The sequence below is a fragment of the Hippocampus zosterae genome, chromosome 1 (assembly GCF_025434085.1).
Source record: "Hippocampus zosterae strain Florida chromosome 1, ASM2543408v3, whole genome shotgun sequence".
Lineage (NCBI taxonomy): Eukaryota > Metazoa > Chordata > Actinopteri > Syngnathiformes > Syngnathidae > Hippocampus > Hippocampus zosterae.
The window spans coordinates 19,322,136-19,335,258 of record NC_067451.1 but is presented as its reverse complement, the minus strand read 5'-3'; the positions used below and the strand labels follow the sequence as shown (position 1 = coordinate 19,335,258).

The following is a 13,123-nucleotide window of genomic DNA, read 5'->3' as shown; positions in this document are numbered from 1 at the left end:
GAGGGGCCAGACAAAGCACGGCTCAAAGACCCCAATGATGAATACTATAAATGGATCTAGGTTTCCCTTGCCCGGACGCGGGTCACCGGGGCCCCGCTCTGGAGCCAGGCCTGGAGGTGGGGCTCGTTGGCAGGCGCCTGGTGGCCGGGCCTACACCCATGGGGCCCGTCCGGGCACAGCCCGAAGAGGCAACGTGGGTCCCCCTTCCCATGGGCTCACCACCCATGAGAGGGGCCAAAGGGGTCGGGTGCAATGTGAGCTGGGCGGCAGCCAAAGGGGGGGACCCTGGCGGTCCGATCCTCGGCTGCAGAAGCTAGCTCTTGGGAATGGAATGTCACCTCTCTGGCAGGGAAGGAGCCCGAGCTGGTGTGTGAGGCAGAGAATTTCCGACTGGATATAGTCGGACTTGCCTCCACACACAGCCTGGGTTCTGGTACCAGTTCTCTCGAGAGGGGTTGGACTCTCTTCCACTCTGGAGTTGCTCACGGTGAGAGGCGCAGAGCAGGTGTGGGCATACTCATTGCACCCCGGCTCAGTGCCTGTACATTGGGGTTCACGCCGGTGGACGAGAGGGTTGCCTCCCTCCGCCTTCGGGTGGGTGGACTGTTGTTTGTGCATATGCACCAAACAGCAGCTCAGCATACCCACCCTTTTTGGAGTCCTTGGAGGGTGTGCTGGAGAGTACTCCTGCTGGGGACTCCCTTGTTCTGCTGGGGGACTTCAATGCTCACGTGGGCAATGACAGTGAGACCTGGAGGGGCGTGATTGGGAGGAACGGCCCCCCCGATCAGAACCCGAGTGGTGTTTTGTTATTGGACTTCTGTGCTCGTCACGGATTGTCCATAACGAACACCTTGTTCAAGCATAAGGGTGTCCATATGTGCACTTGGCACCAGGACACCCGAGGCCGCAATTCGATGATCGACTTTGTAGTTGTATCATCTGATTTGCGGCCGCATGTTCTGGACACTCGGGTGAAGAGAGGGGCGGAGCTGTCAACTGATCACCACCTGGTGGTGAGTAGGCTCCGATGGTGGGGGAAGATGCCGGTCCGTCCTGGCAGACCCAAACGTATAGTGAAGGTTTGTTGGGAGCGTCTGGCGGAATCCCCTGTCAGAAGGAGTTTCAACTCCCACCTCCGACAGAGCTTTTCCCATGTTCCGGGGGAGGCGGGGGACATTGAGCCCGAGTGGACCATGTTCCGTGCCTCTATTGTTGAGGCGGCCAATCTGAGTTGTGGCCGTAAGGTGGTTGGTGCCTGTCGTGGCGGCAACCCCCGTACTCGCTGGTGGACACCAGCAGTAAGGGATGCCGTCAAGCTGAAGAAGAATACCTTTATTAGTCTCGCAATGGAGAAATTCCAGATTCACAGCAGCAAAGTTATGAAAGGAAGAAGTAGAACAACAAAAAAATAGGAGCTGCTGGAAAGGCAGCCACTCTCGCTGCGCCATTTTGAAGTCAAAATAACAAAAAAATAACACAAGACAACACATAGGACAGAGACAGTCGTGCAATCTTCACCACTTTTCTGCATACACTTTGTTGTCTGAAGCAGTTATAGATGAAAGAGGAGAGGATCAAAGTGTCCTTTCACCAGTGGATCAGAGACATCATGCTGAAAAATGTGCACACGTCTGCTACAAGCAAAGTTTTGAAAGCAAACACGAAGCTGTAGCGTCCATTGACGAAAAGAAGGAGTCCTATCGAGCCTTTATGGCCTGTGGGACCCCAGAGGCAGCTGACGGGTATCGACTGGCCAAGCGGACCGCGGCTTCGGTGGTCGCCGAGGCAAAAACCAGAGCGTGGGAAGAGTTCGGTGAGGCCATGGAAGCCGACTTCCGGATGGCTTCGAGGAAATTCTGGTCCACCATCCGACGTCTCAGGAGGGGGAAGCAGTGCACCACTAACACTGTGTACAGCGGGGATGGGGCGCTGCTGACTTCGACTCGGGACGCTGTGAACCGGTGGGCAGAGTACTTCGAAGACCTCCTCAACTCCACCAACACGCCTTCCTTGGAGGAAGCAGAGCCTGGGGACTCTGGGGTGGGCTCTCCTATCTCTGTGGTTGAAGTCACCGATGTGGTTAAAAAGCTCCTCGGTGGCAAGGCCCCAGGGGTGGATGAGATCCGCCCGGAGTTCCTCAAGGCTCTGGATGTTGTGGGGCTGTCCTTGTTGACACGCCTCTGCAACATCGCATGGTCAACAGGGAGAGTGCCTCTGGATTGGCAGACCGGGGTGGTAGTCCCTCTTTTTAAAAAGGGGGACCGGAGGGTGTGTTCCAACTACAGAGGGATCACACTCCTCAGCCTCCCTGGTAAGGTAATAGAGGAGTGCTGGAGAGGAGGGTCCGTCAGGAAGTCGAGCCTCAGATTGAGGAGGAGCAGTGTGGTTTTCGTCCCGGCTGTGGAACAGTGGACCAGCTCTACACCCTTAGCAGGGTCCTTGAGGGTATGTGGGAATTCGCCCAACCAGTCTACATGTGTTTTGTGGACTTGGAGAAGGCGTTTGACCGTGTCCCTCGGGGAGTTCTGTGGAGGGTGCTTCGTGAGTATGGGGTACCGAACCCCCTGATACGGGCTGTTCGGTCACTATACCACCGATGTCAGAGTTTGGTTCGCATTGCCGGCAGTAAGTCGCAATCGTTTCCAGTGGGCGTAGGACTCCGCCAAGGCTGCCCTTTGTCGCCGATTCTGTTCATAACCTTTATGGACAGAATTTCTAGGCGCAGCCGAAGCGTTGAGGGGGTCCGTTTTGGGGGCCTCAGTATTGCATCCCTGCTTTTTGCAGATGATGTGGTGCTGTTGGCTCCTTCAAACGGGGCTCTCCAACTCTCACTGGAGCGTTTCGCAGCCGAGTGTGAAGCGGTTGGGATGAGAATCAGCACCTCCAAATCTGAAACCATGGTCCTCAGTCGGAAAAGGTTGGAGTGCCCCCTCCGGGTCGGGGAGGAGATCTTATCCCAAGTGGAGGAGTTCAAGTATCTTGGGGTCTTGTTCACGAGTGAGGGTAGGAGGGAGCGGGAGATCGACAGGCGGATCGGTGCAGCGTCTGCTGTGATGCGGACGTTGTATCGGTCTGTCGTGGTGAAGAAGGAGCTGAGCCACAGGGCGAAGCTCTCAATTTACCGGTCGATCTACGTCCAAACCCTCACCTATGGTCACGAGCTATGGGTCGTGACCGAAAGAACGAGATCCCGGATACGAGCGGCCAAAATGAGTTTTCTCCGGAGGGTGTCCGGGCTCTCCCTTAGAGATAAGGTGAGAAACCCAGTCATCCGGGAGGGGCTCAGAGTCGAGCCGCTTCTCCTCCACATCGAGAGGAGCCAGATGAGGTGGCTTGGGCATCTGATTCGGATGCCCCCTGAGCGCCTCCCCGGTGATGTGTTCCGGTCATGTCCCACCGGAAGGAGACCCCGAGGAAGACCCAGGACACGCTGGAGAGACTATGTCACCCAGCTTGCCTGGGAACGACTCGGGATCCCCCGGGGAGAGCTGGAAGAAGTGGCTAGGGAGAGGGAAGTCTGGGCTTCCCTGCTAAAGCTGTTGCCCCCGCGACCCGGCCCCGGATAAGCGGTAGATGATGGATGGATGGATACACTCGGATGTCAGCGTTCACGGATTCGAGCTTTCTGTTAGTTTCCTCCCGCAAGTTTTCAAGTCCTTGTTTCATCTCCTCCATTTGTTTGGCGATTCTGTCCAATTTGCCGTCCAAATGGTGTTGTCCCGTGTCCATTTTGGTTCTTATTTCTCCGAGTCCGCTCTGTAGATTAGCCTGCAATGCCGACACCCAGGCAGGTTGATTGTCAATGTCGCAAGCTAATGCTATGTTAGCAGTAGCCGCCAGCGCCGATCCCCCTTCACCTTCGTTGTGCGTGTTTTCAGTCTGTTTCTCGCTCTTCTTCTTCTTCTCCTTTCCCTTTCCAGCCAGAGCTTTGTTCATATCCATCTTATCCTATGTTCGGATCGGTGCCTCCGTTCTTTTGTCGTTTTTTTCTGTTTTTTGCTCGTACGGCCGGGAGCTCCTCGCGTTTGCTGCTTACCCTCTCGCTGTCATATCGGAACTCTCCCGACATACCTTTTTAATGACCTAAAATATTTTTGGACCAGTGTAAATAACAAGAGCTTATCAATCAATCAAACAATCAATCAATCAATCAATCAAGATTGTGGAGTATGCAGTACGAATATTGAATGTGCTGATTTCCTTAGCTTCTGACCATGTCTTTATTGCTTGTATATCTTCCATCATGAACATAGTTCAATATTGGATATGAAACAAATGTTAGTATCATCTTAGGTGTATCTTTACACATGGCACCAAAGAATCTTCATCGGTAAGTCAGAAACAACATCACTGATTGTGTCGTGGCAAATTTGCTTGTCTTTGGTGCAGGCAGTTTGGGTGCAGCTTCGACTCAGTGGTGGTGTGAATTTGAGTATTAATGAATGCCTGTCACTGGTGCCGACTGACTGGCAACCAATCCAGATTGTTGTCTGACTGTAGTTTGAAGTTCGATGTGCTGGATTCCAGTTTACCATGACCCTGAACAGGATAGAAGTGGTGTCAATGTGCACTTGAGACCTACAAGTCCTTGTCTGCCGGCCCAAATACTATCAGAAGCACAGACAGACATTTACAACTTCATGACATGTTTATGGCGGCCTGGTAGTCCAGTGGTTAGCACGTTGACTTCACAGTGCAAAGGTACCGGGTTCAATTGCAGCTCCGGCCTCCCTATGTGGAGTTTGGATGTTCTTCCCAGCCTGTGGAGAGTTGCTAAATCGAACTTAGTGGAGTAAGTCACAGCCAGTCTCACTTTCGTCCACCCTTGTGTCTAATGCAGCCACATTTTTTGTCCTGTCCTCATCCAAACTGGCTCCATAGTTGGCACACAATATATAGCCCACCCATATATAGCCCTATTGCACATAAACACTAACAGAGGGTGGAATCAGCGGTTGTTAGTTTGAATGATATCTCAATTCCCTCTCCGCCGCCTTGGAAAAGAAATTCCGGCACCTCTCGTATGTCAGCAGCAGTAAGTCAGATATTTGTTCAAGGCCTGATATCGCCACAAGCGTGACCATGTGTGGCACATGCTACAGGGCGGCAAATGACCTAAAAAAGTGAAATTGTCATCTCAGAATGATATCTTTGTGGATAAGATACATTCATGATCTTTTTGCAATAGATTCCAAACATTTTTTTTAATTATAAGCTCATCTTGAATAAAGGATCAGGTTCTACTGAGAAGAGATACAGCAACTTACTCTCTCTCTCCATACACGTAATGACACAAATCAGCGTCTGTTCTTTTTCCATCCTTGCAAATTGAGCTAATTCAAAGAAAATAATCCCTGACACAGCTTTTCATGAATTTTACATGGATGCTATTAGGAATGACCGTGACTCAGTCCTGCAATATCCTGAGGCACTCATTTCCAGTCATTTGCATTGAAAAGAATCACTGAGCCATGGATAACAGTAATAAACTAAAAAAAATAGACAGAAGACTTTTAATTCATGGATTTCATTTAATTTAAAGCACATATTTATCCATCCATCCATCCATCCATCATCTACCGCTTATCCGGGGCTGGGTCGCGGGGGCAACAGCTTTAGCAGGGAAGCCCAGACTTCCCTCTCCCTAGCTACTTCTTCCAGCTCTCCCCGGGGGATCCCGAGACGTTCCCAGGCCAGCTGGGTGACATAGTCTCTCCAGCGTGTCCTGGGTCTTCCCCGGGGTCTCCTCCCGGTGGGACATGCCCGGAACACCTCACCAGGGAGGCGCTCAGGAGGCATCCGAATCAGATGCCCAAGCCACCTCATCTGGCTCCTCTCGATGTGGAGGAGAAGCGGCTCGACTCTGAGCCCCTCCCGGATGACCGAGCTTCTCACCTTAAAGAAGCACGAGCTATGGGTCGTGACCGAAAGAACGAGATCCCGGATACAAGTGGCCGAAATGAGTTTTCTCCGCAGGGTGTCAAGGTGTACATATTTATGCAAGAAATATTTACATTTTTTGCTAAATGCTGGTGAGGAACGACAATGATTACCGGTAATCTAATGATTACCACCTAAACACATACATTTCTTATGAGAACACATTAGTAATAGGAAGCAAAGTATGACGTTGACTAATGACAATAACAGACGAGTGAGAGTCAACCATCAAAAACGACCATATGTGACAAGCTTTCTAAAAAAAATCGGCACATTTTCACCATAAAGACTCCCCCAACATTGACAACTGGCACACTTACATCATTTAATAGCATCAGATGGCAGGATTTCACAGCCACACCGAACCGTTAACCACCGATAATTTCAAATAGTGGAAATATCATCACAGCATGTAGGAACAGCATTTGCTCAAATCTGAATTTTTCCATTTCACACAGTCTGGGCGCACTTGGGGTAATAGATCCGTCAGCCTTCTTTTGGACAGCTAACACTGCTTTGATTTACTGAAAAGAGAAAAATCTGCTGTGTGGTTCTGGAAGCACTTTGACATCTGTCTGTGAGTGAGTGTATTCATGATATTTTTACACTAACATTTATTTTTGGGGGGGTTTATTTATTTATTTTTGCATAAAGGTTATCCAAATTTAGGATACTAGAAATGGACATACTGCCCATTAGCCATTAAGGATTCTTTCAATTTACACTTACCCAACACTTTTATACTGTAAATCTGGTACAATGAATAATTCAACTCTATTAACATCTAAACTACATTTGAGAAAATATTTTTACTCACACTTTGGAAAATAAGTATATATGGTAAATGTTAGTTTGTGAAAGCATGTTTATACCAAGTAATCAAGTTATATTTTGTTCACTACTTACATGTTAGAAATGTAGAAAAGTTCCAGTGCAATTTTAACTCAAAAAATCCTGACAAAACAGAAAAGACCATTTCTCAGTATTCGTCGCTGCAGCCTCTAAGTTTGAATCTCATTAATACACACACAGTGTTTGTACTACAGTATTTCCCGCCACCCCACATCATGCATGACGGCCAATCCACTGAGGTGGAAGTAGCTTGTGAAATGTATATAGAGTATAAAACTGCATGAGGCTTTTGAAAGCTCAACCCAATCATCTGTCTAGAAGCCCTCAATGGCAAATAACCATGGCTTGACTTTCTTGCCGAGGAAGCAGCTGATGCTTCACTGATATCCCCTGTAACACGACTGATTCATATTCATATTTCTTTACCCAGCAGGTCTAATATGGGATGAATCATCCAATATGAGGAACAGTTTGACTGTTACTGCACAGCAATGACGTGATTATTTTAATCTGTTCTCTAAAGATGAGATATTGCTGTGTGCCATGGTGTTCGACTAGTTAGCACAGTGATGTCCAGCTCCAGGCCTGGAGGGCCGCTGTCCTGCCTGTTTTTCATCTCTCCCAGTTGCAACGCACCTGATTCAAATCATCAGAATTGTTCTCATGCTGCTTCAGAGCTGGCTGATGAGCTGATCATCTGAATCAGGTGTGTTGCTCCTGGGAGAGCTGGAAAACAGGCAGGACAGCGGCCCGCTAGGACCGAGTTTGGACACCCCTGGGTTTGCACGTCCACCTCAGAAGCGCAGAGGTCGTGGCTTTGAATCCAGCCCCGGCCTTCCTGTGTGGAGTTAGCATGTTCACCTGCATGGGTTTTGTCCGGGTACTCTGGTCTCCTATCATATTCCAGAAACATGCACGGCAGGCTAATGGAACATTTTAAATGGTGTGTTTGTAAGGTGTGATTGTGAGCGCGAATGGTTGTTCATTTATGTGTGACTTGCGATTGGCTGGCGACCACTTCAGGGTGTCCCCCGCCGACTGCCCGAAGACGGCTGGGATAGGCTCTAGAACGCCCGCGACCCTCGTGAGGATAAGCGGATTATAAAATGCCTGGATGTGCGTCATCAGTTAATAAAGCTTCACACAGACCACATGGCAGTAGCATGAAGCCTAAGAAGAGGTTTTTGATGAAGGAGAAAAGATGGAAAGACGGTTGAAAGCCATGCAAACTACCTCCAGAGGTCCAGACTTTTTGCATTAGTGTAGAATTTCGAGCGTAGAATGGTTGTTTAATTTTGTGACCATCTCATGGAGCTAAACAATGTAATGTCAATGACAACAAACTCGAAAATATTGCACAATATGTCAAGCAAAAAATGCACGTATAGTATAGCATTTTAGATAACTGCAATGTAGCTCAACTTACCTCTACATTCTAAGTGGATAATTATGGTGTCATTGTTCATAACAACAATAACAAAAACAAATATCACTGATTATTTGCTGGCAGCACAGTGGTCGACTGGTTAGCACGCCCACCTCACAGTGCAGAGGTCATAGGTTTGACTCTGGGCCCCGGCCTACCTGCATTGGTTTTTTTCGGGTATTCGGGTTTCCTCCCACATTCCAAAAACATGCGTGGCAGGTTCATTGGACACTCTAAATTGTCCCTAGATGTGAATGAGCGCGTATGGTTGTTCCGTCTCTGTGTGCCCTTCGATTGGCTGGCAACCAGTTCTGGGTGTACCCCACCTACTGCCCGAAGTCAACTCCAGCATGCCCGCCATCCTCGTAAGGATAAAACGATTCAGATATGGATGGATGAATGGATCATTTGCTTGTGTCAGCTATCTGGTGTACACATTTTGCTTTAAAGTCAAGCAGTACTTACTCTCTGAAAGTTTTGGAAACTGCTGAAACATTTGACTTAATTAGAATAATTTATATTGCCTCAAGTGAACTGTGGCTTTTGCAGGACAGACCTCTCCAGGCCCCGATAGCGTCTTTGACTCTGAGTCAATTGGTTTGTTATCTGCGATGTATTGCAGCGGGCCACAGTCCTTTCACTGAGACGGGTGTTGTGATGCCTTAATGCCTCAATAAAATCAGGCTGTATACCTTTGATGATTCCGCCCACTCTTCCACACACTGCAAACGAAATATACACCACTGAGAAATTTACCATCCTCTGGAATGTGAGACCAACGCAATTAGTGTCAGGGAGATGAGCACGCATGGAAAATCCTTTTTAGCAGGCCTTAGAGCCAATACAAAGGGAGTGCGCCTCCGTTTTATAGCCCCTTTGTCATTCCGTCTTGTTTGGTGTTCCCATCCAAGATGAAACAGTCATTCGGGAATTATCACGACAGCACTATGTATCATGCTTTGCACTTAAACACACCGTGTAGCACAAAGACTGACCTGGTGGGACTGGAGACCAATGTTAGAAAGTTCCACAGACAGATTTTCATGACTTCGAACAAACAATTCAAAAAGGAAAGTCAGACACTTGTTATTTCTTCTGTTTATCATAACGTTCACATAAGCGACCGCCCCTCCATTCGACAAATCAGGGAAGCAGTCATTCTATTTCAATGTCTCCAATTTCCCCAGTGTGGGACGAATAAAGGATATCTTATCTTATACAGTATATGGTAAGTGCTCAAAGTAATATGCTCATCAAATAAGCTTTGAGAATGATCAGCTTTGAATACTGCTTAGTTAGCTTGGATTAATGTATCGCGAGTTTACACAAGATTTTGTGCATGTAAGGCATGTAGGCACTTGTGCATGCAAGACATTTTGTTGCAGCTCTGGATAAAGGTGTGGATTTCTAGATGCATCATTGACGTGGAGGGGGCCAAAGTGACACTTTTTTTCACAGGACTCCGAATCCCATCCAGCGACCCTCTGCATGACTTAGAAAGTGTGGACTTAAATAGCAAAGATTTTGTTTCTCTCAAGAATTATCAGTCTTTACACAGCACAGCCACTGTGCTGATGACAGTGAAATCCTTCTGTGACATTATGTGGTTCTTTTTTTGTGCTGCGAAATAAACAAGCCCAAATGTCAGAATGGAGCAGCTTTGTGAAGGGCACGGAGTGACCCGATTGCATTGTTCAGCAAGCGTCAGAGGGATATGCTGGGATGCTGGTGAAACAGAGTGTAATCTCGCAGCCTGTGGAGGCGGGGATGCGGCTTTCTCACAATGCCGCAATGAACAGGCGTCTTCGCTTGTTAAGTCTCCGTGTGATTGGCACGCTTTTGTATGCGCACAGATAAACACAGGCCTGTTCTGAAAGGGAAGCTGTGGATTGTGGTGCTGGTTGTCCCACCGGACTCAGCTACTTAGTTATCCACTTATTCACGGAGTTTAGTCCACAACCACTTCATTTTTAACTTGGAATGACGCAGAAGCACCATAGAGGACAGCTGAGTTTTGAGTGTCACGTGTTTGAATAAGCTCGATGGTCCTCCTCCCATCATTCTTATGCTTGCCTCTTTTTGCTTTGGATCGCAAAGGACACGAGACAATGGAGAAAGAGGAACGTTCGTTACTGTGGCTATCAAATGAATTCTACAACCTGGTTTCAAAAGATTTGATGCGGGATTCATGTACACATAGACATTTTTTTGTAGGCACTTGATACTTTGAAATTGAAATTCAATTCTTGAAACTTTTAGGAGATGATGTCAAGTCAGTGGGCAGCACAGAGGACTAGTGGGTTAACACATCTGCTCGCATAATTGAGGTTTTGGGTTTGAACCTCAATTTAGGGCTTCCAGTGCGCAGTTTCCATGTACCGAATTCCCTGAGTTTGAGTGGGTTTTCTCCGGGCATTCCAATTCCTCCCATAAAAAAACATGCATGTTAGGTTGATTCAAGATTCGGAATAAATATTAAATGGTGTCAATGTGTGTGCCTGGTTATTCTGTCCGTTATCTGGCAAATAGTTCAAGGTGTAACTTTCAAGAAGAAACAAAAGGACTGAAAGAAAACATGAAGTTAAGAGTCCATAATGGCAGTCCTTTTGCATCTTGTCTTCTCCAGGTTAGCTCTGAGCGCATTCATCAGAATGAACAGCAACTCCTCTGACGAATTCTTCCAGGCCAGAAATCATGCTGAGCAGACCTTCCGAAAGATGGAAAGCTACCTGCAGCATAAGCAACTGTGCGATGTGCTTCTCATAGCAGGTGATCACAGGATACCAGCTCACAGGTCAGCGCTCCTCACGAATTTGATTTACTATTTCATTACATTTGATGTGAAATGCACAAACTTCATTAAGATTTCCAGGGTGAGTGTTTGGCTTCTCCCTGGTCTTACCGGGTTTCCTCGTTGAGCAAAAAATTCAAATCAAATCAAATAATCCTTTGGAGACAGTTGAGCCTACAGATGAGCAAACACATTGTTCACTACTCCGCAAACAAATAAAACTCACTGCTGTGATCTAATTACATCTCTACCCTCTCACATCGACATGTTACTTTTGAGACGCAGACGCGTACTGGGATCCAAATCGCAAGCATGTCATTATGTGGCCGGAAGAAAGCGGGAAAAACCATGAAGCATTCTCTCATAGCATCAAGCCAAAGTGAGCAGACAAATATGAATGATGAATACCGTGCTTTTTGCTGGATCACGTTAACTTATTCAGGTGCACCTGGTAAAGTGACTGTACGGTTCCAGCTCCATACTCAAATTAAGGAGACTGGGGGAGAAGAATGAAACATCTTTGGCAGGAAAATGCTTTCGTGCTTCTCTTTGCGCTTATTTTAATGAAGAACAGCTGTCCATTTCTACCGTAGCGCTTGCACTCCAATCTCTTCCACACACCTAAAATCAATTCATCACCGCTTTTGCATTTTTAATCCATCAGAGTGAACACACATAGTTTCAAAACCACACAGTGCTACATTGCATAATAATCATGTTTGAACGCACGAACACCATTCAGTCACGATGCCTGTATGTACACAGTATGTGCCGCGCCGATCTTACTTGAATTGTCTCTGCATCAGACTTGTTCTGAGCGCCGTCTCCGACTACTTTGCTGCAATGTTCACAAGTGATGTGAAGGAGGCCAAACAGGAGGAGATCAAGATGGAGGGGGTGGATCCAGATGCCCTCACCTCCCTGGTTCATTTTGCCTACACTGGTGAGTGCTCATAAAGATATTCACAAGCGCTTGCAAGTCGTTAGGAGACCTCTGGAACGCGACCGTGATTAAAATGGATCAATCACTGAAGTGAACGACCGGCCACCCTCATGACTTCATGTTCCTTAATCGCACAATTCCCCTTCTGTATGTGACAAAGCATTTCCTTTTTTCGCTGCATTGTAAATACCTAAAATTAAAAACAGAGTGTTATGATAATTTGTTTCCGCTTTTTACGATGGGGATTAAAAAAAAGTAGTTTGGTTTTTATTACGTCAATGAATGTTATCATAGAGGAAAAGGATTTATGCTCATTTTTATCTATTCGATGGTGGGGTGGCAGAAATTATGAGTGACACCATTACAGTTTTTGCCGGCGCAGCTACATTTGGTCGTTGCATAAAAAATATAGCTTGCGCACTCTGACATTGCAGGTGTCCTTGAGTTGAAAGAAGAGACCATCGAGAGTTTATTTGCGGCAGCTTGCCTCTTGCAGCTCTCACAAGTCATCCAAGTTTGCTGCAACTTTCTGATGAAGCAGCTTCATCCCTCCAACTGCCTGGGAATACGCTCCTTTGCTGACGCCCAGGGCTGCGTGGACCTTCTTAATGTGGCTCACAACTACACCATGGTAGGCAAACATGGAGAAATACAAGAATGAAATGGCCAATTCTCCAACACCATAGCTTTTAATGCAAATTCTATTGACTTTGCCATTACCGGTGCGATGATAATAATATGGCTCAGTTTTGATTGACAGCTATTCATTGATGGAATGGATACTATCGTGGTTACGGTTTGCAGCGGTTTTAAGAACACGAAAGAATTTATCTTTCGTGTAGCTATTGTGTGAACATCTTAAAGAAACAGCTCTCAGTATGAAACAGCGCAGTTCTAAACCACTTGTAATTACGACCACAGTAATGAACATAACGTGAAATAAATCCATTTTGAGAGAGTGGTCAGTTTCAATAAATGTTATGTATATACTAAGGGTGTGGAAAATAATCGATATTAATCGATACATCGATGCGCACGTGCGCGATCCGAGTGCATCGGCTCATTCACTGGGTACGACGCGATTGACGGGTGAAATCGCGATTCATCACGATGCATTGATGGGTATCGGTAAAATCGGATTCAAGCGCCGTTTTATTCATGTTAAACG

General features: G+C 47.0%; 1 protein-coding gene across 2 annotated transcripts in view; it reads left to right on the top strand.

The window, feature by feature from the left end:
* The window catches only part of klhl4 (kelch-like family member 4), a 56,166-nt gene that overhangs the window by 24,369 nt on the left and 18,674 nt on the right, over positions 1-13,123 (top strand). For both annotated transcript variants that reach the window (XM_052066486.1, XM_052066496.1), the window contains 3 exons: positions 10,848-11,015; positions 11,819-11,955; positions 12,390-12,586. In XM_052066486.1, coding sequence (XP_051922446.1) covers positions 10,848-11,015; positions 11,819-11,955; positions 12,390-12,586 — 502 coding nt within the window. The remainder of the gene's footprint in view (positions 1-10,847; positions 11,016-11,818; positions 11,956-12,389; positions 12,587-13,123) is intronic.